Consider the following 23643-nt stretch of genomic DNA (forward strand, 5'->3'; position numbering starts at 1 on the left):
TTGTTGTGAGTGGTGAGGATATTAAATTTACTCTTAGCAACTTTCAACTATGTAATTCTAACAGTATTTGTAACTAGAGTCACCATGTACATTAGATGACCCAAACTTATTCATCTTCCAGCTGAAAGTTTAAACACTTTGACCAACATCTCCTCATTTTCCCCCACCCCAGCCCCTGGTCACCACCACAGTATTCTCTCTTTATGTAAGTTTGGCTCTTTTAGATTACACGTATGAGTGAGATGATACCGTATTTGTCTTTCTCTGTCTGACTTATTTAAAAATATGGCATGCTCCATGAATTTGGGGGTCACCCTCACACAGGGGCCATGCTAATCTTCCATTGTTCCCGTTTTAGTATATGTGCTGCCAAAGTGAGCACCACAGTTGTCTTGAATAAAGTCCTCCCTACCATTTTTAACAAGTGTCAGGGGCGCCTAGGTGGCTCAGTCAGTTAAGCATCTGCCTTCAGCTCAGGTCATGATCTCAGGGTCCTGGGATCAAGCCCCGTGTGGGGCTCCCTGCTCTGTGGGAATTCTTCCTCTCCCCTCTTGTGCTCTCTCCCTTTCTCTTTCTCTCAAATAAGTAAATAAAATCTAAAAACAAAAAACAGGTGTCAGAATCATTTTCTCTTTAACATTTGCCATGACCTTTGGACAATAACCTGTGGACTGCCCATGACCCAGCCACCCTCTGGGCCACGCTGCCTTCCCTCCTAGCTCTACTCTGGGAATCAGATCTTTTTCCAGGCTCTTGAGTTCTTCCTCCTCCTCACCAACTGTAGCTGACACACACACAGCAATACAGCTTAGAGTCACCTGAAAGTAGGGACCTGAAGAATACAGTCCATTCCATGCCAACCAATGTCGCCTAATCCACTCAGTCAATCAAAACATACAAATAAATTTAAATGGTTTCTGAACGTAAATATATTTTCAAAGAGCTTCCTTATTTGTATTACAGACATAAACAAAATACATACATTCAAGGAATAAAATATGTCTTGTGTTCTTTTCAATTAACAAATCATAGTAGAAGCAGATCTTTGATGTTCCACTGATGTTCCAACAAATACTCTGGCCTGTTTTTGGACAAAGGATTATCTGAAATTTTACCTCTTGGGTTTCAAGTATGCTTTTGTTGTTAGCAGAGAGACTTTATTGTAAAAGCCTCCGCACCTAGAGCTCTGGTGATTTTTTTTTTTTTTTATGTTTTATTCATCTCTTTCATCAGGCTGCAAGTAAGGTAAGGACTTGATAAAATTCAAAATTTACTGAATTTTGTATTAATGTCAGGTACACAATTGTCCTCTTGGATATCTCCCTTCATGTGGGTTACTGAAGTATTTTGAAGGAAATGGCGGGTCAACCATTCATTGGTTCTCATGGCTTTGCAGTGGAGGCAGGGCCTTTCCCTGATTTGGTAACTTCCCACATTCCTTTGCCTCTGAGCTAGTTTTCTCTTCTTCATACTAGCTGGTGATGGATGGTGTTCACTTTCACTCTCCTTCCACGAGGAGGCTCCCGAGTTAGATTCTTCACTGTCACACTCAGTAGTATCACTATCGTGTTGGCTCTGATTCACCTGGCTGAACTGAGAATGGCGCCTGGCTCGTCTGTGTTCAAGATAGGCATTGACCAAAGCCACTTCTGAGTCAGTTACAGGGGTAAGTTGGCTCTGCTTTGGCTTTTTCATCATTTGTAAAGAGTCCCAGTCACCATCTTTGCTCTGCCGCTTATAGGAAGTGTCTTTGCTTGCTAACAACCAATGAAACAAATCAAGAAGTTAGGCATATCATTGGTTACTCTAACTTCCTATCACCTAAGGAAGCCTACGGCATGTGTGGACTCACTCTCGGTTGCCATTTGGCAAGCCACCACTTATTTCCACTCATTTGCAAGTGTTGGCAGCTGCCTGCATTTTCCAGTACAATACCAAATCGCCCATAGAGCAGAAGGGTCAAATAGAGGCTGGACACTATTTTTTTTTGAAGCCTTCTGGACCCCTGATACAAGATCAAGGGAAAGGTCGCCAGGCTTACCCAGAGAAGGACCCTTTTTTTCCCTTGCCTTGAAGTCTGAAAGATTCAAGCATGTTTGTGAATGTGATTTGGGTAGCAGGAAACTAGAAAGGATCTTTTCTTTGTACAGTGGTGTGCTGGACTTGTCTTCTACCAGCTAGCTCACAAGAACAGATGGTTAAACGTTCAGGAATTCTGTGCGATGTTTGTTAAAACACAGCCATTAGTCAAAATTAAATTATACGAACTTGCCATTAAATCCATTTGTTACACAAAAATGTAATAAATATTCAAAACTAACCACTTCCTAATTATTTTATTACATTTTATTAAGAAATAGCTCTTGAAGCTATTTACGTCTGTTGTATCTGGATATTGGAAATGCTATGTAACTGTGCGCTACTGTGCATTTCTTCCCAACTCCGCCTCGGTAACAGCATGTTGGTAATTTGAAATCAGTGTGGGTGGGATAAAAATCAACAAGCACTAAAAATCAGGTCTTTTTTTTTTTTAATCAGGTCTTGTTTATGGTTTTGTTGATTATCTAGGCCTAAAGTGATAAAGAACATATTACATAGATTACATTTAAAAGTGTCATCCTGTAGCTACTACCTAGTGAATAGCACCCAAAGACGAGGAAATATCCTTCCAGAGTATTCTAAAACGATTATCCAATTCAGCAAAGAAGTCACCTCCTTGATGCCCAAGTTAAGTTGTAACATACGTCTTCCTGCTTCTTTCATCTTACTCCTTAACTTAAAGGAAAATAACATTCATATAGGACTATACTTGTTCATCCATTGAAGCTATCGGTTGGCTAAGGATGCAAGGGTCTGGCAGAAAATCATGGAAAGCGTTTTACCAAAATTGGCCATCTATATGGAATTTACCATAAAGTGTACTATACATTTTATTCCTTGTAAATTGCATGATATAAATCCTTTATATCAACAACTTTTTTTAAAAAAACATGTATATACACATACCCATTTTTGGAGAGCCGGTTGTTAAACATTTACCAGCACACCACTGCTTATAGGTTATTAAAAAAGATGTCGTATAAAGCTCACAGTCCTGTGGCAACACTAACAATAGTTCTATGAAAGGCAAGCCGTAGGAAGGGAGAATGCTTGAGGAACGATAAGAGAACTTGAGCTCTACCTACTTGTAATTTACGGCCGCTCTACTAAAGTGGCTAAGCTGTCCTGCGCTAAAGCAAGGAGCCCATCCCAGAGACCACCACAGGTCTGGGGAGGCCCTGTCACCACTCTCGGTTGTTGCTTTCCACATTCAGCACGTACTGCTCTCATCATGGTCCAATACCAAATATGCACCGGCTCTCACCTTTACTGATTGAGGTGCTGGTCCCACTGTCTTCATCCTTTTTCTTCTCCGACATCTGTTTCAGAAATACAGATCAGTAACAGCAGTCTCAGTTGGTTGTTTTTCATTTACATAAAACACTGTTGCCCTAGACTCTTGGACAATGTCTAATTTTAAACATTCAGTACAGTTCAATAAATTCTTACTGAGTTCCTATTATAGTGATCCTCTCTTCTGCTGCCCACTGGAAGACCAGGCTTTGATAGCAGAGTCTGCCAAAATGTGTTGAACCAAACCAAATGGAACAAAGACTTGAGAGAAAATAATACTGATTAAGGATCTATGGGTTATAAAGTTTTCCTGTACTCACATTTTAATGAAATATCATTTAAATATCATTTAAAAACAGATTTAAGGGGCGCCTGGGTGGCACAGCGGTTAAGCGTCTGCCATCGGGCGTGATCCCGGCGTTATGGGATCGAGCCCCACATCAGGCTCCTCTGCTAGGAGCCTGCTTCTTCCTCTCCCACTCCCCCTGCTTGTGTTCCCTCTCTCGCTGACTGTCTCTATCTCTGTCGAATAAATAAATAAATTAAAAAAAAACAGATTTGATGGTCCCGGGGTTCATTTTAAATTACTTTGTAAAGGACATTTTATCAGGTGACCTTTTTCATAATCCTTGAAGATCTTTACCGGAGTTCATAAACTTAATTACCTCCAAAGTCCTTCGGAAACTTTCCTCCAAAAGGAAAGTTATGCAACCGTAACGTATTATCTGTGAATTTGGCAACAAAAAAGAAATGGATTTCTTTGAATAGTTCCAATTTCAAATATCCTAGCCCAATACTCCATAAATAAATTTGTTCCATTGTCCAGATCAGCCCCCCATTTTTTGATGCTGGATATGATTTCGCTAAACTATAAACATAAAGCAACTCTTTCAGAATATATCAAAACTTTAGAAATACTCATAACACTTTTGACACGTGATAATTCTTACCAGGAGTCTATCACCGAAATAACCCCTCAAAGAGAGAAAACTTTGTGCACAAAAATAATCACAGTGTAATTAGGATAATATAAAATTCAAAATTCAAAAGAAGGCATTGGTGAAATAAGTTATGGACAATCATAATATATAGTTGTAAAAATTATTATAAGAAAAACATGCCTCAACATGAGGAAATACATGTTATACTACTAAGTTAAAAATCAAGATGCAAATATGTATTGCAGTATAATCACAAGGTAGCTAAAAATATGAAAAGACCTTAAACAACATACACAAGTGTTAGCAATGGTTGAGACTGTGAGTGAAACAGTGATATTTTTCCTTCTAACTTTTCAACTTGTCTACAGTTGGGGAAAAAGTGAATTTTTGTAGAAAGTCAAACTTCCTTCGGGTTAAAAGTGCTGTACTTGGTATTCATAACTACAATCCAAGATCCTTGGCCTATTCCTTTCTTAATATCTGATCTCTACAACATCAGGCAAGTATCTTTAATGAGGAACCTCTCTGCGTTTTGGGTTACTGCAAACATTCTCTGAAAACCTTACTAGTGGAATCCTCTTTCGTGATATCTTTTAACAATGATTGGGGGGGGAGACTTATTTTAAATTTAATATGTATAGAGATAATTATTAAATGATTAGAAGTTTATACACCTAAAAGTTCATAGTAGTTGGTTATTTTCATGTAATCTGGAGCAGTTTTTTCTTATTTTTTGCACTTTCCTGTAATTTCCATGTTTTCTATAATGCATACTTTTGTAATGGACAGGGAGAAATGTTTAAAAATATTTGTTAGGTTTACATCATTTTTATGGAAAGCTTCCATATTTGACTTAATGTCAAATCAAAATATAATCACAAAATCAAAAGATTTTGCATCAAGCGAAGAAGAATGACATAAACTGTGGTTACCAAAAGCATTTTATTAACTATCTGTGTGTGAGTCAGTGAGTAAAAACATCAGCAGTGCCTGCCCTGAGGAGTAGGGGAGAAGAGTGGAGAGATCTAGGCTAGGGCTCTGCCTTCCCACCATGGAACAGCTCTGCAATTTTAGCAATTCACTTAACACCTTCTAAAGCTTAGTTTCTACATATGCAAAATGAGAAGCTTGGACCGGTATTGTTTGGAAAAATACCAGCACTAGCAGTCTGAATAAACACTAAACAAATACATAAACTAAATATAGTATTTATAGTGTCTGAAAGCAAAAGGGTAAATGCATCTTAAAGAGTGGCAAATCCAGAGGAAATCAGTGTGCTTCACATTTAAGGATAATTACCACCACATTTCCATCACGCTTTTACCATTACTTCAAGGTTTGTAAATAAAGGCTCATAGTTTAGCAGAGAAAATGAAGTTCAAAGTGAAAGAAAAATTCCATCCTCCTTGACTAGCTCTCATATGGTTCTCAGATTTCAAATCTGGGACCCTTCACAAGAAGCAGTTCAGCCCGATTGTAACTGCCATAGGGGTACAAAGTGAAAGACGAAACCTCTAAGATAATTAAGGTTTTAATCAGCCCTGAATAGATTTAATTCAACATTTCAGCTATGCTTTGAAGCAAATGCATCACGTGGCAGGAAACCTGGGTCTATTTCTCCTCCATCACTAACAACTTATGTGACATTGGACAAGTCACTTAATTTCCTTAGGCCTTACCAATTAAAAAAATTAAAAAAAAGGAGGGATACTGGTATCTTACTTGTCCACAAAAAGGAGGCTGGACTGCGTGCTCTCTCAGGTCCTTGAGGCTCAGGCTCTATGCTTCCAAAGAGCTGATGCAGGCCAAGGAGCAGAAGAATAACTTAGACGTCTTAAGTGGTCTTCATGATGAAATTGCCAGGAATCGATTTCAATTTTTTGTTAATTTTCTAAAGTAGCTTTTCTGGCCAATCCAGACAGATTCAACATACTTAGCTAGGGAGTCTAGGACGCATATAAGGGATTGCTATTCTAAATCTCCTTTGGCAAAGTATCTACTTTAAGAAGCATTTAGACTTTAGATGAAACTTCTTAGAGGGAAGAGGTGGTGAGGGGAAGAGCCTTTGATTATTATAATGGAATCCAGCTGGCATAGACATAACAAACCTCCTCCTCGCCATCTAGAGCTGAGGCAGCAGTCAGTCTAGCTGACCATTGCCAGCCCAGCGCTCTGGCTGTAATGCCAAATGACAGTGGTTTGATTAATCATCAGCCTGGTATTAATGGCCAGCAAGGACTCTATGTCAGCAATGTATAAGAGCTCGGTTACTCGTAATACGTTGGAGAGTCACAGTCCTGAAAAACTGGGCTATCTCATTCCTAAGACCATGGCATTTTCTTCCGCTAGTAGGTGGTCTAAAGTGATGACTTTCGTTCTGCTTAGTTCTGCATCTTATCTTTCGGGAGAGTACGTTGCCTCATTCTAAAAGCTCCCAAATCCTACAACATGTATTCTATAAATATGACAACTTTTGTATCTTTGATTAGAATTACGTGGCTACTTGGGGCGCCTGGGTGGCACAGCGGTTGAGCGTCTGCCTTCGGCTCAGGGCGTGATCCCGGCGTTATGGGATCGAGCCCCATATCGGGCTCCTCTGCTATGAGCCTGCTTCTTCCTCTCCCACTCCCCCTGCTTGTGTTCCCTCTCTCGCTGGCTGTCTCTATCCCTGTCGAATAAATAAATAAAATCTTTAAAAAAAAAAAAAAGAATTACGTGGCTACAAAAGGAATTTGGAGGTCATGTACCAGTAGGGAAGTTTATCCCAGCATTACATAGCCTATGGACAAACTGCAAACAAACTAAATGTCTCAGAATTGCAGATTTGTAATGGTGCAACCACAAAACAAAATTATGCAGTCATTAAGAGTGCTGCTGTATGAATATGATGTAAGGAAGCGTTACAACATAATATTAAGTTTTTAAAAAGCAGGATATGAAAATATAAACAATACAATACCAACCATGTAAGATCAAAGAGAGATTGAGAGAAATAGATTGAGATAGAGAAAACGAAAAAAAAACTAGAATATTACTTCAAAATATTAACAATGGTTATCTTTAGGGAATAGGATTACAGTAGTTTAAATTTGCTTCTTCATCCTTTTCTGTATTCTTGGATGTTCTAGAACGAGATTGCATTATTCTTAAAACTAGAAAACAAACTTTTAAAAAGTAGTTTGATCGCAGTAAAGTGAATTTATTTTATGGAAAATCCCCTATGATACAGTAAACATATTATTTTAAATGAAATAGGATATCCTACCCAGACAGAAGCCCGAGAGAAGAACATCAGGACCAATATAATGACAAAATACCAAAGCAGGAAACTCCCTATTGCCCCGCAAGAGTCCTCCTTCCGGCATTCATATTCCTGACTTGGAATGGTAAAACTTAAAGGTATGGGGGGAGGATCCACCTCCCAAAATAAGGAAAAAAGGTCTCCCATGATGGCTTCTTGCTTTGAAAATAAAGCATGCTCAAAGGAATGAAGATGACTGGGAAGTACTTCACTCCATGTGTATGACAATATCCTTGACAACCTATTGTGACATATGCTTCAGTAACCGCGACAGGAAATGATAAACACTTCTTGGATTTCTAAGTTTTTGGAAGATTTATCTTAATTATTTCTATGAAAGTTTATGGTATTTCCCGCCTACATCAATAGGGTGCATTCTACCTTAATCTTTTTTTATTTTTCTGAAACTTGTACGTACTATATTTTCTTTAAATTCTAATGTCTGGAAAATCTAAGTCTCTGAGGTATCCATTCATTTTTTTCAGTCTTTTCGTATGTATCATATCACTGTAAATTGACACGCACACATCTAACGTGTTATAGCCTGAATTGTGTTCCCCCAAATTCATATGTTGAATGAATAACCCCCGATTCGACCATAACGGAAGATAGACCATAGATAATTATGGTTAAAGGGGTCATAAAGATAGGACCCCAATCCAATATGACTGATGTCCTCATAAGAAGAGAAAGAGACACCCCAGGGGTGTGTGGACACAGGAAAAAAAGGCCATGTGAGGACACAGAAGGTGGCCATCTTCAAGCCAAGGAAAGAGGTCTTAGGAGAAACCAATTCCGCTGGTGCCTTGGTCTTGGACTTCCAACCTGCAAAACTGTGCAAAAATAAATTTTTGTTGTTTAAGCCACTCAGTCCGTGATATTTTTTATGGTAACCCTTGCAAACTAATATGTAATGCCAGTTATACAGCAAAACACTATGTATAATAGTGTTCCTTTTTAAGTCTTCAATAAGTGCACAATAACTTAAAGACATTAAGAGAAGAAATAAAGATGTGTCTGTTGTAGGGATGCCTGGGTGGCTCAGTCTGGTAAGCCTCTGATTCTTTATCTCAGCTCAGGTCTTGAACTCAGGGTTGTGAGTTCAGGTCCAGCTTGGGCTCCATGCTTAGCATGGAGCCTACTTAAAATTAAAAAAAAAAAAAAGATGTGTCTATTGTAAATGACATCAAATGTATACAATTTCTCAGGAAAGAGTTATGTGGTGGGAAGGAAACTGGTATTCTAATTTTGACTATACACTGAATCCTTTCACTTTGAACAATTTTTGAGTTAGTTCATCACTGAATCCAAAACTAGAGCAAAACACCAATGCTGCTAAGGCAGTCTAAAAATTATTAAAATCACAGTTTAAAAAAACCTGTTAGATCTTCAAGAGCATAGCATACCTGCAGATTCCATTAATTTGCAATACCACGAGGAAACTTAATTTTCTTCTATTTGACCTTAGGTGCGTCTTAGGAAAAATTTTGGTCATTGACACGTACATGATGTAACAATCCACTATCTTATTGTGAAAAGGCGTGATGTTTTCGTTAGGGTAACATTTCTCCACATCCCCAATGGCGGGTTCCCACGCTCTCCTCATCGTGGCTGTTGGCCCTGTGCCTTAGGCCTGCATCGCCTCCTCCAGGAAGCTCACCAGGAGCCTGCCAGCCGCACCCCCTCCAGGCTCACTGTGCCCCACCTCTCCTGCCCCTCTAGTGCACCAGCCGGCTGAACTCCACAAGACACTAACCAGGGAACTCCACTTTTACGTCCCCGCGCGTGGCTCAGTTGCACATTGTAGGCGTTTGTATTTGTTAAACAAAATCAAACTGAACTCCCTGATGAACCTTTTCCTCAGGATTAGAAGTTCTTCCGAAGAACATGCAAGAAAAGTAACGATTGGATTTTTTTTAAAACCTCAAAACCACTAGCAACTTTAACACATTTGGGGCTTTCTTCCTACGGCAGCACCCTTATTACAAGGATATTTAAGAATTTATGTCGGATGAGAACACTTGTTTTTGTGAGAAATGCTTTGTCGTCGCTGATGGGTGTCTGGACACGTTACCACAAACTCTACCCTGCAATTAGCTGCCCTGCTTAATAAAATCTGCTGGAAAATGTGAGTCCATAAATACCCTAAGGAAGCTAAAAGTATATTAATATACAGAAATTCAGCTTGTTACAGTTATTACTTTTTACTGCGGGTTCAGAACTTGGTCTGAATTTTTGCTGCTCAGCTTTCTCCCCGCAGAAGAGTGGGAGCCACAAACACTAAAGCTGTTTCCTTGGTAACGCTCCTAGCTCTCATCCCTCCCCCACCCTCCTCTTCTCGCGAGAAAGTTCGTTCTTCCGGTAACTGTAGTCCCGCAAGCCGGTAACCTTCGCCTCCGCTCTTGGCTTCGCGCATGTGCAGTAGAGAGTGGCGCGAGCCGGCGGCTTCCGGCCGAAGAACATGGTGCGTTTTGGGGGTCATTTTTGTGCTTCCTGGACGTGGAGTCCACGCGGGCTGTGGGATTTCCGTGACTGTGGATCTGCCGAGGGTTCAGCCAAAGGGGGGTGTGGCCAGGCGTCCCATCACCTGTAGTGGAAGGACGAAAGAAGCAATAAGGGTTGCTAAAGTTTGTGCTGGGAGATCCAGGGAGGGAAGTTCTGGGGACTGGAAAGTTTTGTCTCGCGTACTGGGAGGCGCGAAGGGTGCTTCTCTGAACTCTTTGGATACGATTCTAGATACGGAAAGGTCTTATGTTTGTCTGAGATGAGGCCTAGGGAAACAAAGGAAATATAAATCCCATGTGGACCCAAACTGCACACTCCCCAGCGGCTCTCATTCCCTTCACACCATGAGTGTTTACCCTTATAAAACTTCAATCCTTACATTTTATCAGCAGCACAATACGGGTGTCTGGCGTGCGAAAGCCCGAGTGCAGAGTTGTTTACGATGGTAGGCAGTTAATGGCTTCTGTGTGAAGATGTAAGAGGAGAGTCTTTAATGGCTTATAGCTAATACGGAATATTTTCTCCCTAAGCTTGGTATTTTGAGTTTCTTAAATTAGCGCTTGGGCTAGTCCTTGTAACATATTCCAGAAGTACAATACAGAGTAATTGTGGATGTAATCACCATCCTTTAAATACAAAATAAGACATTTTTATTCATTGGAAGTATTCTCTGAAGTGACGAGCCAGTTCTCTGTTGATTACAATATGATGCCAATAAACTTATAATTTAGGGTTCCCTTTTCATATAATAATAGTAAGATGTAAAAAAATTTGGAAAGACATTTTAAAGATAAGGAAAAGTGCAGTTTGTTAGTTACTCTTTTAAAGGACACATGTTTCTTCAATGGAGAAGCCGTTTCTCTTCATTAATTCTGGTGCTTTTTATTTTTTAATAGATGCAAGGGGAGACAAATCCTAGTGCTTCCCTTATTGACAGAACCATCAAGATGAGAAAAGAAACAGAAGCTAAGAAAGTGGTTTTAGCCTGGGGACTCCTAAATGTATCTATGGCTGGAATGATATATACTGAAATGTAAGTTAATTAGCCAAAAAAAAGCGAAACTTAGAGAGGCCAGTGGTCGGTTACACAGGTTTGGTGTTTGTTTTGATTTTGGGTGTTTGTTGTCATTGTTGTTTGTTTTTTTTTAAGATTTTGAAAAGCCTTTCTAATTTTTTCAGGACTGGAAAATTGATTAGTTCATATTATAATGTGACATACTGGCCCCTCTGGTATATTGGTAAGTAATTAATTTTTACTATGATTTAGATTTACTACCATTGAAAAACTGCATTCGTGTTTAATTCAGTTTAGTACTCATTCCTGCATTCCATAAATATTCGAGTATGTACTATGTTCCAAAAACTGGGAATACAGCAAGAAGGGAACAAGGTCCCTGCCCTCACGGAAGGAACTTTTTAGTAGAGGAAACAAATTAAACAGTATAATTCCAGGTAATCATTGGAGTTCCATGATGAAAAACAAGGTTTGGTGAAATGCCTTCCCTACTTCCCTTCCACTGCTCCTTTCAAGAACAACCAGATTTCTGTTCCATTGATGCCTTTCTCAGTTTCCTTGTTTCTTCCTCTCTGTCTGCTTCTTTCTGCTCTTCAGTAGTCCTTGATTTTGAAGAGAATTTATGGCCATCAGAGTGAATTCCATAGTCTAATACACATATTAACCTGGAGTCTGTGATAGGAATGTGGTGTGGCAAGGAAATAAGCAAGAGTTTTGAAATCTGCATACCTGAGGTATAATCATGGCTTCAGGAACTGGCTGTGTGTTCTTGGAAAAGTCACTTGACCTCTCTAGTCAAGTGAAGGTGAAAATGTTTATTGTATAAGGTTGTAAGAATTAGTGATCGTATTTTTTTTAAAGATTTTTTGTTTTTGGGGCGCCTAGGTGGCTCAGTTGGTTGGGTATCTGCCTTCGATTCAGGTCATGATCCCAGGGTCCTGGGATCGAGCCCCATGTTGGGCTTCCTGCTCTGCTGCAGAGCTTGCTTCTCCCTCTCCCTCTGCCTGCTGCTTTCCCTACTTGTGTTCTCTCTCTGTCAAGTAAATAAATAAAATCTTTTAAAAAAAAAAAAAAGATTTTTTGTATTTAAGTAATCTCTACACCCAACATGGTGCTCAAACTCACAACCCTAAGATTGAGTCACATCCCCCACCAAATGGGCCAGCCAGGTGCCCTGATAAGATTTTGAAATTCACTAGTTAATGCCCTAAATAGAGATTTATGTGATAAACATTGTATATAGTAGACATTCATTAAATGGTAACTGTTACAAGGAATAAGAAGATAGTTTTCAATTTTGTTAACTTGCTGAAGTATGAAGAATTTTGTCCCCCCCTTAAATGTTCTACCCCCCTTTTATAAATAAAATATATTGTTCTTTTCCAGAGCTTGCCCTTGCATCCCTCTTCAGCCTAAACGCCTTATTTGATTTTTGGAGATACTTCAAATACACTGTGGCACCGACAAGTCTGGTCGTCAGCCCTGGACAGCAAACACTTTTAGGGTTGAAAACAGCTAGTAAGTGTTTTATATCTTTTGCAAAGGTGGGGGAAAGGTTGGCAATAAATCTTTCTCAATTTAATTTGCCCTTTTTATAGGCTGAGCTGGAAGGGACTTCTAAGGCCATCTGGTTCAACTGTATTAAGCAAATCTATAATAAATTGTCTTAAGGCCAAAGATTATCATTCCTATTTGTATAAACTGAGTGGAAATAATATTCAACAGCCTCATGAAAGTTTGTTCCATTGTTTAAATACAGTTAAAATTAAATGACTAACTCTTATCGCATTGAAGCCAGTCTCTTACTTTGAAATCTGTGGAAATGGTAAACAACTACTTTGTGTCCTTAGGTAATAATACGTTATGTAATTTGACAACCAAGTCACCCTATTACTTTCTCTTTTCTTGAAAAAGATTCCGTTCATTAAATCTGTTTTTATAGAAATTTTGTTTATACATGCACACACAGCATTTATTCGCTCATTTATTTATTTATTCTTTCCTTCCTTCTAGTTGTACAGACTACTCCTCCACATGATCTGGCAGCAACCCAAATCCCTCCCTCTCCACCTTCTCCTTCAATTCAGGGTCAGAGTGTGTTGAGTTATAGCCCATCTCGTTCACCCAGTACCAGCCCCAAGTTCACCACCAGCTGTATAACTGGATATAGCCCTCAGCTGCAAGGTCTGTCATCAGGGGGCAGCGGTTCCTATAGCCCTGGAGTGACTTACTCTCCTATCAGTGGTTATAACAAGGTAATGAATCCTTTCTCTTGGCCAGTAACATTATTTTACAATTGGGAGCTACCTTGAAAATCAGCAAATGCGTCAAAACTCCTCATTTTCTCACTGACGGAACTGAAGAACAGTGGGTAATTGACTTGCCCAAATTGCCGTTATAAGAGCTAAGAACAGAACCCAGATCCTGATACCTAGTCAGAAGTTCTTTATACTACATCCTAAAATAAAAGGGAAAAAATTAGTTTGCAAAGATAATGGACTGAGGGTCACCATCTAGGATCTTTTGCAGGGTTTTTCATCCTATTTGAGACTATAGTAATTTTTTACTTTAGTTTCTAAATTCATGTTTGCCTTCTTTCTTGCTTGTTTATGTGAAACTTTTGTATATCCTTATAAAATTTTAATGCTTTCTGGGATGCCTGGGTGGCTCAGTCGGTTAAGCATCTGCCTTCAGCTCAGATCATGATCCCAGGGTCCTGGCATCGAGTCCTGCATCGGGCTCCTTGCTCAGCGGGGAGCCTACTTCTCTGCCTGCCGCTCCCCTTGCTTGTGCTCTCTGACAAATAAATAAATAAAATCTTTTTAAAAACCCTAAATAGGGGCGCCTGGGTGGCACAGTGGTTAAGCATCTGCCTTCGGCTCAGGGCATGATCCCGGCATTATGGGATCGAGCCCCACATCAGGCTCCTCCGCTATGAGCCTGCTTCTTCCTCTCCCGCTCCCCCTGCTTGTGTTCCCTCTCTCGCTGGCTGTCTCTATCTCTGTCGAATAAATAAATAAAATCTTTATAAAAAATAAAAAATAAAAACCCTAAATAAATAAATAAAATTTTAATGCTTTCATCATGTTGGATTACCTCCTAAGCTAAAAAGCGTTGGTAGCTGGACTCTTGAGGATGGACACCCCTTTCGAAAAGGATGATTAGAAACCTTCATTCCAACTCCCACAGTAAAGTGGGATGTAGTTCTCATTTTTGGACTTGATAGAAGCAAAATTGACAAATTTGAAATTATGGCTCCTGCCTGAAGCATAAGAACATAAAAGGAGCGTTAAAGAGATGGTCAGAGGCGCCTGGCTGGCCCAGTCAGTAGCATGTACAGCTCTTGATATCACAGTTGTGTGTGCGAGCCCCATGTTGTGTGTCAAGATTACTTAAAAAAAATCAGGGGCGCCTGGGTGGTTCAGTCAGTTAAGCGTTTGCCTTTGGCTTGGGTCATGATCCCAGGGTCCTGGGGGTCAAGCCCCACATAGGGCTCCCTGCTTCATGGGAGTCTGCTTCTCCCTCTCCCTCTGCTGCTCCCCCTGCTTATTCTGTCTCTCTCTGTCTAATAAATAAAATCTTGAGAAAAAACATCATTTAGAAGGGGGGGATGATCACATTTTCAGATGCTCTCGCTAGTTAGACTAACATCTCTATAGCTGCTAGTTAAATGAGGAATGTCTGGAAATGAAATCAACACACTTCCTTTACTCTTTACATAATATTTCTTTATAATGAAATTTCATACTACTGGTTACCTGATAATAATTTTGGCAAGTAACAGAATTTAGGACATTTTGTTCAAGTTAAGTATTATGAGGAAATGTATATGTAGTGATAATTCGTAACCCATAGGTAAATATGATGTGTAAAAATAGCTTTCATTTTCATGAGAAAAGAAAAATCACTCCTAGTCTTACCACCCAAATATAATTTGTTTAATGGTCACTTAATACTCATCTAGTGAAAATACTATAGTTTACTCTTGAATAAGTAAGTTATTTTTATTTCTTAGAAACTATTACTAATCTGTACCAAATAGCTCTTCACATAAAGCTGGTAACATTGTTTAAGTATCTTTTTCTACTAGATTATAACCTCAAGTATAAGATTGTGTGTTTTTGTTTTGTTTTTTATTTATTTATTTGACAGAGACAGCAAGAGGGAACACAGGGGGAGTGGGAGAGGAAGAAGCAGGCTCCCAGGGGAGGAGCCTGATGCGGGGCTCGATCCCAGAACGCGGGGATCACGCCCTTAGCCGAAGGCAGACGATTAATGACTGAGCCAGCCAGGCGCCCCAAGATTGTGTGTTTTTATTCATCTTTGTTTTCTTAGCACAGTGTATGGAATATAGATGCTATATAAGTATTTGTTGGACCAAACTAATACCTTGGAAAAGTTAATGAAATGGAATAATTATTTTTCTAGGGGAAAAATGCCAAGATTGACTAAGAAGTAGAAAACCTAAATAAATAGAGAAGAAAAATTTTAAATTTTAATCAAATATATCTGCAGAATATATTAGAGCCCTGAAATTTTGCTTTTTGAGTTCTTTTAAATTTTCAAGAAACAAGTTACTTTTAAACTTTTGATTATGGAAGTTTTCAAACATACCTGTTACCCATCTTCAATAGTTACCTACATTCTACTAGTGCATGGACAGCTAATTCTGATCCAGTAAAACACGTTAAAAGCATAAATTCTATAGTCAGAAAACTGGATTGAAATCCTGGTAGGATCTTGAGTGAGTTACCTAGCCTCTCATATCTAAAATTAGTAAAGTAGTAATATTTACCTATTATTGAGAGGATAAAATAAGGTAATATATATTATGCATAAAATATGCCCCTTAAGAATAAACCAATTAATGAAACAACAGCCCAAATATCATCATAGCATGTGTAAGGATTTTTTGTAAGTAGGCTCCACGCCATTGTGGAAGAGGATTAACATTTTTATTTTCAAACAGCATTAAACTAATAAAAGATTTTTTAATCCTTGATTTATCACAAGCTAATATAAATTTTTTTTTAAAAGATTTTATTTATTTACTTATTTGAGAGAGATAGAGACAGCCAGCGAGAGAGGGAACACAAGCAGGGGGAGTGGGAGAGGAAGAAGCAGGCTCATAGTGGAGGAGCCTGATGTGGGGCTCGATCCCAGAACGCCGGGATCACGCCCTTAGCCGAAGGCAGACGCTTAACCGCTATGCCACCCAGGCGCCCCACAAGCTAATATAAATTTATCATGAGACCCCAGTAAAAATAATTATCAATGTATGGAGTAAATAGTTGATAAAATAGGTAATACAGTGACCAGTAATTGTATTTTTAAAGTGTTTAACTTCATTAAGTGTAAGGAAACAAGTTAAATGTAAATTTTTAAAAATTCTTCTGTATCAAATAAACATTTTAAAGTAGTAATGCTGATGGATATATACCAAAATAGGTCCTCCTATCAGCTTTCTTATGAATTGTACTTAGTTTAACATTTTCATTTAATAAAGTGGGAATATGTATTTAAATATTCATATGCTTTGATCCAATAATTTCAGTTCTAGGAATCCCCTGAAGGGCGTCCTCAGAAATTAAGAAAAGATTTATGTACAAAGATGTTAATCATAACATTATTTACAGTGGCCAAAAATTGTAGACAGTTCAAATGTCTAGAATAAGAGAATGTAAAAATAAATTATGGTATATTTGTACAATGAAATATTATACAGCCAGTAAGAAATACTTAAAAAGGGTTTTACAGGAAAACCTTGGTTAACTTAATAAAAAAAAAAGACGAGGGGACACATGGGTGGCTCATTCGGTTTCTGTTTGGGTTGTGATCTCAAGGTTGTGGGATCGAGCCCTCCTCTGGCTCAGCAGGGAGTCTGAATTCTCTCCCTGTCTCTTTTCCTCTGCCCCCCCCAACACACACACGTGCACGCACTCTCTCTCTGTCCCCATCTCTAAAATAAATAAATTCAACTTTAAAAAAATGAAAATAAAAAAACAATGAGGTTATAAAGCTAAACAGTATTATCTCAATTATGTAAAAGCAAAAATATATAGATATAGCTGTGTACATTTAAAGATTTGAACATAAAATATGAAAGGGGATTATATTCTCTCTAGGTTGTAGAGTTAAAAGTATGACTTATTTTCTTCAAACTTTCCATTTTTTTAAAACATGCATATATTGCTTTTTTAAAAAATAGACTTTATTTTTTAGAATAGTTTTAGGTTTGTAACAACACTGAGAGGAAGGTACAGAGACATGTTATATACCTTTTGCCCCCACACAGGCATAGCCTCCCCCCAACTATCAAAATCCCCCACCAGAGTGGTACAGTTGTTGCAGTTGATGAACCTACATTGGTACATCATTATCACCCAGAGGCCATAGTTTACTTTAGGGCTCACTCTCGGTGGTGTGCATTCTGTGGTTTTGGACAAATAAATAATGACATGTATCCGCCATTATTGTACGGTATCATAACTGGGTCATTTCATTGCCCTAAAAATCCTTTGTGCCCTACCTCTTCATCCTCCCCAGTCCCTGGCAACTACTGATCTTTCTACTTTCTTCATAGTTTTGCCTTTTCCAGAATATCATATAATTGGAATCATACAGTGTGTAGCATTTTCAGATTGGCTTCTTTCAGTTAGTTATGTGCATTTAATTTCTTCCATGTCTTTTCATGGCTTGATAGGTCACTTCTTTTTCTTTTTTTTCTTTTTTTTTTTTTTTTTTTTGAGAGAACGCTCATGTGTGAGTGGGGGATAGAGTGAGTGAGTGGTGGAGGGGAGAGGGAGAGGGCCAGAGAGAATCTTAAGCAGGCTCCACACCCAGCCCAGAGCTGACTTGGGGGATTTGATCTCATGACCCTGAGATCATGATCTGAGCCGAAATCAAGAGTTAAATGCTTAACCAACTAAACCACCAAGGTGCCCCATAGCTCATGTCAATTTAATGCTGAATACTCCTCCATTGTCCAGCTGTACCACAGTTCATTCACCTACCGAAGGATGTCTTTGTTGGTTCCAGGTTTTGACGATTATAAATAAAGCTGCTGTAAACATCTGTATGCAGGTTTTTGGGTAGACATAAGTTTTCAACTCCTTTGGGTAAATACCAAGGAGCGCAATGGCTAGATCCTGTGCTAAGTGTAGTTGAGTTTTGTGAGAAACTGCCAAACTGTCTCCAGAGTGGCTGTGCATGCATTCTGCGTTCCCACCAGCAGTGATTGAGGGTTCCTGTTGCTCCACATCCTAACCAGCGTTTGGTGGTGTCATGGTTCTGGATTCAGGCCATTCTAATTGGTGTTGTATTACTTTTTGAAAGTCAAGAACCCAAACAAATAAATTTCAATAAAGAAGAAGTTCTTTTATTTTGTATAGTTGGCAAGCTATAGTCCCTCTCCTTCTTCTCCATACCCTACTACTGTTGGACCAGTGGAGAGCAGTGGATTGAGATCACGCTACCGGTCTTCACCCACTGTCTATAATTCCCCTACGGACAAAGAAGACTACATGACAGACCTACGAACCTTGGATACTTTTCTTAGAAGTGAAGAAGAGAAACAGCACAGAGTTAAGCTGGGTATGTATGTATATTTTTCGTTAAGTCTAATGTACATATTTTTGGTGTTACTTTACAATTATCCTTAACTCATTTTCAGTATTTTGATACCTGTCCATAAATGTTTCTTTTTTACTAACATACCTTGTATAGCTTAGGAGAGAAATATATTTTGGTTTTATATTTTGTATAGTTAGAATTAAGCTCACCAAATTTAAGAAGTAAAATATAGCTGAACGAGAAATCTTCAGCCTTTCATCTACATTAAGATTGAAAGCTTTTTCATATAATGTAAGTTATACTTTCTATTTAAAAGTCGAGGCTGTCATATGTTTTTAAAGCAGTGCATAGCAAAGGTTATTGAAGTGATCATTGTCTCCTTTGGGTACTTGGGAAGATTGGTGTGGCGGGGAGGGATGAAGAGAGAATGGGTTTACTACAAAAGTGCTGCTGTTTTTCTTAACATTTTGAACTTGTCTTTAGTTTACTTTGGGAAACAATGTTAGCAAATCTTAATCTATTTGGGGTGGATTTGATTATAACAAAGTCAATTATTTGAAACCAAATTGGGTTATTGAGCCAAGTAATGATTTTTTCCCCTCAGGAACTTTCACAGAAAGCACATTAGGTGCTAAAGTATGGCCACAATGAGGAAGTCCGTTATTGGGCCATGGCTCTTTGTGTCACTTGAAATCTCCCCATTGATTTTTAATTTAATTTTGCCTGAAAGTGCCAGAAATGTCAAAGAAACAAATCAATATTATCTTGTTATTTGTCGATGCATGCTTTTTCTTCTTGTTAAATTTTGAAGTATTTCACGTTTACTGAAAATTATTAGAGTATAATGCAAAGAACAACCGAGGTTGTTCCCTCTACATATCTTTGTCTTATTGAGATATTTTCTGGGTTCCATTTTTATTTCTTCTTTGATCCTTTGGAGTTATTTAAAAGTGTCATTAGTATTGCTTAGAAGTATTATTAGTGATTGGTGTTGCTTTTCATTTCCAACGTACGAAATGAAGGCTTGGTTATCTTTTATTTTTCCCCTAAGTGAATTGTGCTGTGGCTAGAGATTGTGAATTGTACCCTGTCAATTCTTTGGTATTTCTTAAGACTTGCATTTAGGCCTGCTTTGTGTTCACTTTTTATAAATGGTTCTTGGTATATTGAAAAGAATGCATAGTCTCTAAATATTGGGCTCCATATTTGTTCATTGAACCAAACTTCTTGAAGGTGTTAAGTCTTTATCTTATTAATCTTCATCCACTTGATCTATTAGTTAGGAAGAAAGTCCGTTAAAAGCTCCCACTGATTGTCTTCCATTAAGTGTCTCCTCATAATTCCGTCAAATTTGCTAAATATGTAGGAAATTATGCTAAGTGCATGTAAATTCAGGATTCTTAATATCATCATGGTCATTCCTTTTATTTTTATCTCTTAGACTTTTTGCCTTCAAGTCTATTTTCTCTGATATTAACACAACTGTACTAATTTTCTTTTGGTTCGTGTTTGCCTAGTATATTTATGTCCATCCCCATACTTCTAACCCATTACCTGTAGGTTTTAGGTAATTTAGTATTTTGTATACATTAATTTGTAAATAATAAGTATTTTGTGAGGAGCTACTTTGAGGCGGTATAAATATCCTCTTCCTCATCATATTTGTCTTAGTAGCTTTAACATCCTTTCAAGTTTCTTTTCTTTTTTTTTTTTTTTTAAGATTTTATTTATTTATTCGACAGAGATAGAGACAGCCAGCGAGAGAGGGAACACAAGCAGGGGGAGTGGGAGAGGAAGAAGCAGGCTCATAGCGGAGGAGCCTGATGTGGGGCTCGATCCCATAACGCCGGGATCACGCCCTGAGCCGAAGGCAGACGCTTAACCGCTGTGCCACCCAGGCGCCCCAAGTTTCTTTTCAAAACTGATTGTTGCCATGTTGGTTCTCATAGTGACTTTCTAATTCCATCATTCCTTCTTTATTACTCCCTTTTACATTTTTTAAACATCTTTTGTGATAAAATATGCATAATATTTACCATTTTAACCATTCTTAAGTGTATAAGTCAGTGGTGGTGAGGACATTGACGTGTCGTGCAGCCAGCTTTTACATTTATTTGTTGGCGTTCTGTTGTGAGATAGAGCTTTTTCTCCCCAGTGATGTCCTTTATTCTGACGGGTACATGGTCTCAGATTGGGCTAGTGGGATCCTCTGCCTTCTGTTTTGTTTGTTTGTTGTTTTGTTTTACTTTCTAGCACCCGAAGATATTTCAGGCTCCTCTTGTACTTTCCCTGTTTCACTAGCTCTGGAGTCAGTCTGTTTCTCCAGGGGCCATGATGACGCTTAGTGGAGAATGATATTAAGAAATTAATGTCTGGGCACTGGATATGTCACTGTTGATGGGACGTCGTTACTCTAGGTCCTTTCAACAGACAACTGGAAATATATGTACACACAGGCGCCTATATGTATTTCTGTATCTGTCCATCTATATATATTAAAAACCATGAGTTCATACTGATACCTCCAATTCCAGTCCAACTACACAGGGTTTATTCCAGCGTCCTCCCTTTTCATGTTTATAACTCCTTTCTCCAACAGTAAGAAACCAGGTCACATTTACTTTTAGTCATGCATTTTTTTTGCTGCCTGGCTACTTCATCCTTCATTAATTCGCACGCATCCCTTAAGAACGTGAACATTTTCCTTTCTAGCTACAACATAGTTATCGTACTTAAGATACGAGCGTTATTCATATTCACATTTCTTCTCGGTTGACCCAATAATGGCCTTTGCAGCATTTTTTCTCTTCTTTTTACTGATGGAGGATCTGGTTCAAGGATCATGTGTTTCTTTGTCACGCTTCTTTTGTCTTCTTTAATGTAGAACATTTGTCCTTTTTTGTTTATTTTATTTTTTATGACATTTACGTTTGAAGAGATCAGCCCAGTTGTTTTGCAAATTTGGATTTGTGTGGTCATTTTTCGTTATTAGATTAGATGAGAATCAGTTTAAATATAATTTTTTGGCACGGATACAGCTTGCCAAGTTGGTGGTGGTGTGCTCCTTTCAATATATCATATCAGGAAACACGTGATACCATTTTGTCCCTTTATTGGTAACATTAAATTGGATCACTTGGGCGAGATGATGGCAACCTTGGCTTTCCCTTTTGTATTTAATAAAAAATGTGTAGTGTAATACTTTGAGACTTGTGCATCCTGTTTCCCCAGTAGCCTTTCACCAAGTGGTTTTAGCATCCAGTGATGGTCCTCTTCCCAAATGAGTTAATGCAGTGGTGGTGGCAACGTGGAGACTTTCTAGTACTTCCATTTCTTCCGCATTTAGTAGCTTGGCATTCTTATGTTTTACCCCTCACCCCACCGTTTGTTTTAGCCAGTTTGCCCTGATGCTTGCTTCTCCCTTAAGCTCTAACTTGCTGTTTAACTCATTGAGTTTTTTAATTTGCTGTAGGTGTGTGTTTTTTCCCCCAGTTTTCCAGGTTTTGCTTGGTTCTCTTTAAAACATGCATGATTTGTTTTAGAATATCTTGTTTTGTTCTTATGTTTTCAATTCTTATCTCAGTCATTTTAAACGTAACTTTTAAAGTCTCTGTCCAGTCGTTCAGTTATCTGAAGTTCTTGGAGATTAAATACTAACATTTTTGTCTTGATTCCTTTGCTTGGAACCCTGTTTTCCTCTTGTGATTTATAGTTTTTTTATTTGTTTTTGGTGAGCTCATCTGCAGTAGGGTTTTATTTTTCTGTGCTTTTCTATCCTGGGCAACCTGGACAGAAGCCTTGTCTCCTCCGAGCAATTTTCTGTTTGCCTCTGCCAAGTGCCGAAGGAGTATCACTGACCTTGAACTAACTTAGGTAATTTCTGGACTAGGAGGTTCTTGGACTTCACAGGTAGTATAAATGGGTATTCTAGACCCATACGAAAATGGATAATTTTTAAATCCCTGTACAACCAAAGACAGACAAATTTCCTTGTTATCTCCTGGTGCCAGTGGACAGATTTTTCTCTTATCGACCAAAAATGTGGCCCTTGAGGTTCCTGGCCCTCTGCCGGGTACAGGGGATAGAGGTAAGAGAAGGGTCTCAATCCAGCTCTACCTCTCCTGGGCCTGCATCCTCATTACAGTTCCCGTTCGGGCAGTGAAATCCAAGCTGATAGTTTCCCAAAGCCTGCAGAATTCTCCAGAGCAGCCACAGCACCGCTCACAGGGATGCTAGGGAAAAATAATACTTCCTGCCCTCAAAGAGCTCAAATTCTGTTTGGGTAAAAAGATAAACTATAACCTTAAAGTGTGATAAGTACTCTGGTAGAAGCCTCTAGAGGATGAGGTTCCCATATGTAACTATTAATATTTCCCGAGAGTAAATGTATGCGTTTAGAAGTGTGACCGGCAGTCTCTCTTAATACACACAGGAGTTACTATGGACTATAAAGAACGCAGTGTAGTGCAGGGAAAAGCGAGTGTAGCTGCTGACCCGAAGAGTAGCTTATTAATAGTAGACTGTAGTTGTCCCATTCAGAAAGAGCTACTAAAAATTCAAGCAAGAAACTTCGTTAGCCTGTTTCTTTCCTGAAGAAATGTGTCTTTTGTTTCTTGCTGAATCATTTGGAAGTCTTAGGGAACGAAACAAGCTGAATTTTACAACAAAAATAAACAGACACTTTCAACCACTTGGAGTTCTTCACATGATGTTGCTCAGAAAATATTCTTTTTAATTTTTAGCACAAGCTCAAATCTGTTCTGTAAAGAAAAAATGTCAGGGACGAGGGAGGAGAAGAGTCCCTCGGGGCTTTGTCTCTCTCGTTTGCCCTTGCCTGGGTGTCTAGATACCCAGTGTCCGTGAGCTAACTCTGGAGGTCAAAGTTACCACAGCGCACACCGATGCTCTTTACATTC

At 38.7% G+C, this 23643-nt stretch overlaps 2 protein-coding genes and 1 non-coding gene across 4 annotated transcripts in view; 1 reads left to right on the forward strand and 2 right to left on the reverse strand.

Moving 5' to 3' along the window:
* Positions 1 to 279: 279 nt before the first annotated feature.
* Positions 280 to 382, reverse strand: LOC123789733 (U6 spliceosomal RNA). The gene has a single exon (XR_006778893.1). It is a non-coding gene; the product is annotated as a U6 spliceosomal RNA (small nuclear RNA).
* Positions 383 to 1263: 881 nt separating this feature from the next.
* On the reverse strand, positions 1264 to 7782 carry SSMEM1 (serine rich single-pass membrane protein 1). The gene is made up of 3 exons (XM_045793630.1): positions 7600 to 7782; positions 3365 to 3419; positions 1264 to 1757 (listed from the first exon to the last, which is right to left on the reverse strand). Exons 1-3 carry the CDS (start codon positions 7780 to 7782, stop codon positions 1264 to 1266), a joined length of 732 nt encoding a protein of 243 aa, XP_045649586.1.
* Positions 7783 to 10006: 2224 nt separating this feature from the next.
* The window catches only part of TMEM209 (transmembrane protein 209), a 32078-nt gene continuing 18441 nt past the window's right edge, over positions 10007 to 23643 (forward strand). The window contains exons 1-6 of one of the 2 annotated variants that reach the window (XM_045792645.2): positions 10007 to 10099; positions 11037 to 11173; positions 11320 to 11378; positions 12542 to 12673; positions 13169 to 13410; positions 18547 to 18748. In XM_045792645.2, coding sequence (XP_045648601.1) covers positions 10097 to 10099; positions 11037 to 11173; positions 11320 to 11378; positions 12542 to 12673; positions 13169 to 13410; positions 18547 to 18748 — 775 coding nt within the window. In that variant the 5' untranslated portion in view covers positions 10007 to 10096. Of the gene's footprint in view, positions 10100 to 10120; positions 10263 to 11036; positions 11174 to 11319; positions 11379 to 12541; positions 12674 to 13168; positions 13411 to 18546; positions 18749 to 23643 lie in introns of those variants that run through there. The other variant, XM_087860832.1, reaches the window with a different exon arrangement.

This window comes from Ursus americanus, chromosome 3 (assembly GCF_024610735.1).
Source record: "Ursus americanus isolate L20-20 chromosome 3, mUrsAme1.1.p, whole genome shotgun sequence".
In the NCBI taxonomy this organism is placed as follows: Eukaryota; Metazoa; Chordata; class Mammalia; order Carnivora; family Ursidae; genus Ursus; species Ursus americanus.